The sequence below is a fragment of the Belonocnema kinseyi genome, chromosome 8 (genome assembly GCF_010883055.1).
Source record: "Belonocnema kinseyi isolate 2016_QV_RU_SX_M_011 chromosome 8, B_treatae_v1, whole genome shotgun sequence".
NCBI lineage: Eukaryota > Metazoa > Arthropoda > Insecta > Hymenoptera > Cynipidae > Belonocnema > Belonocnema kinseyi.
In genome coordinates, this window is record NC_046664.1 from 70,502,113 (window position 1) to 70,508,270 (window position 6,158).

General features: G+C 25.0%; 1 protein-coding gene across 1 annotated transcript in view; it reads left to right on the plus strand.

Annotated features, from left to right (window-relative positions):
- LOC117178070 overlaps positions 1-6,158 on the plus strand; it is a 63,940-nt gene that overhangs the window by 6,388 nt on the left and 51,394 nt on the right. The window contains exons 2-3 of the mRNA XM_033369297.1: positions 2,217-2,378; positions 2,468-2,665. Of these exons, the coding sequence (XP_033225188.1) occupies positions 2,217-2,378; positions 2,468-2,665 (360 nt within the window). The remainder of the gene's footprint in view (positions 1-2,216; positions 2,379-2,467; positions 2,666-6,158) is intronic.

Here is a 6,158-nt window from a genome sequence, read left to right on the forward strand (position 1 = left end):
TCGATAATCAACTGAAAGGAAATAAAAAACAAAACAACCATTAATTGCATAAACAATAACAAAAGGCTTTTAGCCGAATTTACGACTACTCCAGATAATTCAATATTATGTTTAATTCAAAAATTACGGGCTTAAAAATATTTTTGGTATAATAATTCTTTAAACAAATTATATTTGCTTAAACTATTAAAAAATGGTCAATTCATTTTTTCTATACACTATGCATTCAGAAAAATAAGTGTATCTATTCTATGTTATTTCATTTTTTTAAAGTTATCGAAAAAAGTGCTTGAGCAAATAAAAATCGTTAAGAAAAATAGAGGTTTGTGAAAAATTAGAAGAAATGTATCAAAATTTTGTAATTATTTGACGAAAAGTATCAGACGATACCAAATTGAGAAAAAATTGGACACCTCTGACTCAATTTTCAGAAATGTTGTAAATAAACAATAATTAACTGTTTAAATAATTACATGTTTTTTCAATTGCCACTCTAAACAATGATTAACTACTACATCTCAGTCTAAAAATACGATTATTTTTTTTACATTTTTAGGGAATAAATAATTTTTTTAAAAAGTTGCATTTATTTAAACTGCATTTAAAAATGTATTTTAATTTTTTTAATTTCCGGTCATATTTGAAACGCCGCAGGGGGTTGACAGTGGGTTAAAAAAAGCTTATAAGTTTATATTATATAGCTTTAAAAAGCTATATATAGTTTTATTTCTTAAATACTCCTCTTCAACCCCTAAAAAGTTTGGTACGTTTCAATAAAATCCTGCCACTTTAACTGTCAAAGATAATAGATTTAAAACATTTTAATTTGAATTGGAAATTATTTTGTTTCATTAATAAAATATTCTATGCTAAAAATGTTACAAGATTAAGATTGCGGTACGGAATAATGTTCTTAAATTCATCTGTTTTGGTAAAAAATTCTATTATTTGGATGAAGGTTGAACCAATGTATTAAAAAATCATTTTGTTCGTTATGGAAAATTCATAATGTTAGTTGAAAATTCATCTTTTTGGCTGAAAATTTATTTTTTTAATTGAAAATTTAACTATTTCAGTTGAAGATAAATTATTTTTGTTCAAAATTTAATTATTTTTGTTCAAAATTAATTTCTTTGTTTAGAAGTTTAACTACTTGGTTAAAAACTTAATTTTTTGGTTAAAAATTTCATTTTTTCAGTTGAAAATGTAACTATTCCATTTTTGGCTGAAAATTGATTTTTTTTAAATTGATAGTTCACTATGTACTCTGGTAAAAGTTGAACTACTTCGTTAAAAGTTAATTTTTTTGTTTGAAAATTCATCTCTTGTTCATCACTTCTATTGAAAATTCATCTCGTTGATTGAAAGTTTAACTACTTCGTTGAAACTGATTTTTTTTTGTTAAAAAATTATTTTTTTATCTAAAAATATAACTACTCAATTTTTGGCTGAAAATTCGATGTCCAAATTAAAAATTCAATTACTTACGTAAAAGTTGAACCACTTTGTTAAAAATGAATTTTTCTGTTTGAAGGTTCATCTCTTAGGCTGAAAATTGAACTTTTTTTATTGAAAATTTGTTATTTTTTATTTAATTTTTTTTCCTGAAAATGTAACTTTTCCATTTTTTGTTGAAATTTTATCTTTTTAGTTAAAAATTCGTCTTTATTGGTATAAAATTAATCTTTTTGGTTTAAATTCATATTTTCGGGTTGAAAATGCATCAGTTTTACGAAAAATTCGTTTTGAAAATTTAACAGTTTAGATGACATTTTTTAAGTTTCATCAACTTAATTGAAATTCATCTCTTAAAATTAGATACCTCAGTCGAATTGCAACCATTTTTTAAAGGTAAATTGTATTTAGAGTTAAAAAATGAGAAAGTCCGAAATATTTTCGATTGTAGCGTCATGATTTTTCTCCGTCATAAAAGAACAATCATTAAAAAATGGGTTTTTGACCATAAAATCAGAGTTTTTAGGCATTTTTCGTGTAAAGTATTTTTTTACTCTAAAAAGAAGGTACCTGGAAAAATTAATTTTTTGTCCTGAAAAATCTGGAAAAGTCCTGGAATTTCTTTTTGCAGAAACGCTAGACACACTGTCCTGGAGCACGAGTACAATTTTTCGAAAATCTAAAATTTCCCCATGCTAATCAAATGGGATTTTGTCAGATTACAGATCATATGTTATGTTATGTTATATGTTGTGTTACAGAACATATTGTGATGACACCAAAATGCAAAACTGCAAATTCCACAACATTAATAATCGAGAGGCAAGAGTTGGATCCTCCATCTGAGAATGGCGATGAGAAAAACGTTCACGTGGCTGGAGGAGATCACAAAGGAATCGTGATCAATAAACAGGCTATGAATAGTATGAATGAACTTATTCTTCTGAAGAGATTCCACTCCACAATTTTAATTTAAAAAAATAGTCAATCAACTAACCGTTTTTTATTGTAGCCGCAAACGGAATAGGACAACCAGCACACCTCTGTCTTCAATTCAGGGTATTTCTTGTAAGTGCGCAAACTGGAAAACACACTCAAGAATCGAGAACTTTACAGTTCTGGTTCGTAAAAACGCTTCCAGAACAGGAACAACCACACATCGCACAAGAATTTTTCCGTGAGTTGGTCAGTCCTCAAGAATTTCCAAGAGGTAAGTTAAAAAAATATCAAATCAAGGATCAAAGTTAAACCCCCTTTGTTGAAAATATCGCGACAAAGATGAATTTTTAACAGATATTCGAATTTTTAACTGAAGAGATGAATTTTCTGCTAAAATTATGAATCTTCAACTAAAAGAAACTAATTTTTTATAAAGTAGTTCGACTTTTAACCAAGTAGTTGAATTTTCAATATAAAAAGGTTTTAGTTTGAAATTAAAAACAGTTTAATTCTGCTAAAAAAATTCAGTCAAGAAAGAAAATAAAACTAAACCAAATTGGTGAATTTCCAAGTGAAAAACACGATTTTTTTTACAAAACAATCGAATTTTTAACCCAAAATTATAAAATTAACAGTAAATTTCATTTCTAACGATTTGGTTAAATGTATTATTAAATTACTTGAATTTCAACCCCAAAAGACAAATGTCCAGTTAAATAAGTACATTTCGAAGCAAAGAGATAAGGTTTCAACTGAAATTAATCTTTCAGCCCAAAAAATTAATTTGTTTTTCAGCAACAAAAGATTTTTCAGACGAGAAAGAAACAAAATTGGAACCGAAATATTGAATTTCCAAGCCATGAAGACGATTTTTCTACAAAACAGTTGAATAATGAACCCAAAATAATACATTTTCATGAAATAGTTGATTTTTCGAAAAAAAAAATTTTTTTCTTTGAATACAGAAAACAAATTTTAACTAAATTGTGGAAATTTCAATCCAAAAAGACGAATTTTCGACATAAAATTTAAATTTTTTACCCATAGGTATAAACTTTCCATAAAATAATTAAATGTTCAAGAAAAGTTAATTTTCTACCACAATTTCTTTAATTTTCATCCCAAAATGGCGAATTTTCTACCAAACAAGTTCATCTTTAATCAAATAATTGAGTTTTCTAACACGATTGTTGAATTATCAACCCGAAAAGATGAATTATTGATAAAATAGATACCTTTTCAACGAAAGAGATAAATTTTCAGCTATAATGATGAATATTAAACCCAAAAAATGAGTTTGCAACCATGCAGTTGAATTTTTAACCTAAAAAGATTTTCATTTAAAGTAAAAAACCGTTGATTTAATCAAAAATAGACTCATTTTTCGTTGAATAGCTGTTTTTTCTATTAATAGTAATAAGTAATTTCTACCAAATAGTTGAAATTTTAACCCGAAGTTATACGCTTTTAACAAAAAAGTTTTCATCAAGTAGTAGATTTTTAAATCAAAGCCGATTTTTCAATGAAGAAAGTAAAATTTCAACCAAATTCCTTGATGTTCAAGATAAAAAGAAAATTTCTTACAAAAAATTCGGATTTTTGAAAGAAAGGAGATTTTCCATTATAGAAAGAAAAAAAAATTGTACCAAATTGTTGGATTTTATAGCTAAGAAAGACGAATTTTCAATAAAACAGTCGAATTTTTAATCTGAAATTATGAATTTTCAACAAGAAAGTTAATTTTCAAGAAAACAGTTGCTTTTTTTAACCAAAACAGATTTTTCAGTAAAGAAAAAAAACTAATTTTAATTAATTAATTGAAATTTCAAACCAAACAGATGAATTTTTTCCAATGGGTTGAATTTTTGAGCCATAAGTATGAATTTTCAAAAAAAGAATGAAATTTTAATTCCTAAAACAGGAATGTTCAACAAAAGTTAATTTTTAACCAAATATTTTAATTTTCTATAAAAATACTTAAATTTTTTAGATTTCTAACAAAATAGTTGAATTATCGATGAATTATCAACAATAATAAGGTGTCATAAACCTAAAAAATTATTTTTCAATTAATATGTTTTCCAACAAAATGATTAATTGTCAACCAAAAAACACGATTTTTTAACAAAATACATCAATCTTCAACAAAATGGTTAAATTTTTAGGCCAAAATGATGAATTATCTACAAAACGGTGGATTTTCTAACCCACAAATATTTTTTCTTAATAAGAAAGTTAATTTTCTACCAAAAAATTAAGTTTTCATAAAAAAAGTTTAATTTTTAACCAAATAGTTTCATTTGGGCCAAAAATATAGGAATTTTTAACAAAAAATATAATTTTTAACCAAATAGTTGAATTTTCTACAAAATTTTTGAATCCTCAAACAAACCAGCTTAATTTAGAACCAAACAGTTGCATTTTTTACCAAGAAGGGTGAATTTGCAGCCATAGAATAATTTTCGACCAAAAAAGACGAATTTTTAATCAAACACATTATTTTTCAACTAGAAAAGATCAATTTTTATCAAAAATATTGTTTTTTTTTTAACGAAAAATGGAATAGTTACGTTGTTAATTAAAAAGATTAAATCTCAACAAAAAAAGAAAAAAATCGTCAACAAAATGCTTATATTATTGACCTTTATTAATGCTTATATTATTAATATATTATTATTAGTTCGTACCAAAATTTGATTTTTTAATCCAAAAAGATTAATTTTCTAAAAATGGAATAGCCAAATTTTCAAGCGCGGAGGTAAATCTTTAAAAAGTATGACTTTTTAACAAATTCGATCAACTTTTAATCAAATACTTGAATTTTCAACTGAAAAAGATTAATTTTTAACCAAATATTTAAATTTTAAACAAAAAAAGATAAATTTTTTAACAAGAATATTAATCAACCAAAAGACACGATTTTTCAACAAAGTACAGTAATTTTCAACAAAATTGTTGAATTTTGAAGCCAGAAAGCCAAATTATTTACAAAAATGTTGCAATATCAATCCGAAGATATTATTTTTTTAACAAAAAAGTTCATTTTCCACCAGAAAGTTAAATTTTCATAAAAATAGATTAATATTGAAAAAAAAGTTATTTTCAACCGAATAGTTTAATTTTCTACCCACAATTGTGAAATCCTTAATCAAATTATGTTAATTTAGAAAAAAACAGATTAATTTTTGACACAAGAGAAAGACGAAATTTTAATAAAATGCATGAGTTTTCCACTAAAAAAATATCAATTTTCAATAAAAATATTAATTTTTAACTACAAATGCAATAGTTACGTTGTTAGGCAAATTAAATAAATCTCAACAGAAAAAGAAGAAAATTGTCAATAAAATGCTTATATTACTAACAAAAGAGTTAATACCAAAATATTATTTTTTAACACGGAAGATTAATTTTCTAAAAATGGAATTGGTAAATTTTCAATCATGAAGGTATATCTTTAAAAAGTATAAATTTTTCACAAATTAGATCAACTTTTAACCACGTATTTGAATGTTTAACGAAAAAAGATTATATTTTAAACAAATGGTTGTACCAAAAGACCCGATTTTTCAACAAAATACATTATTTTTTAACAAAATTGTTGAACTTTAAAGCTATACAGCCGAATTATTTACAAAACGTTTTAAATATCAACCCAAAAATATGATACGAGGGTAGTTCAATAAGTCCTTAGAATGACCAACAAATGGCGCGCGAATCGCTCCAAATCATCTGTTTTCAGTCAGCACCACTCCCGACTAGAT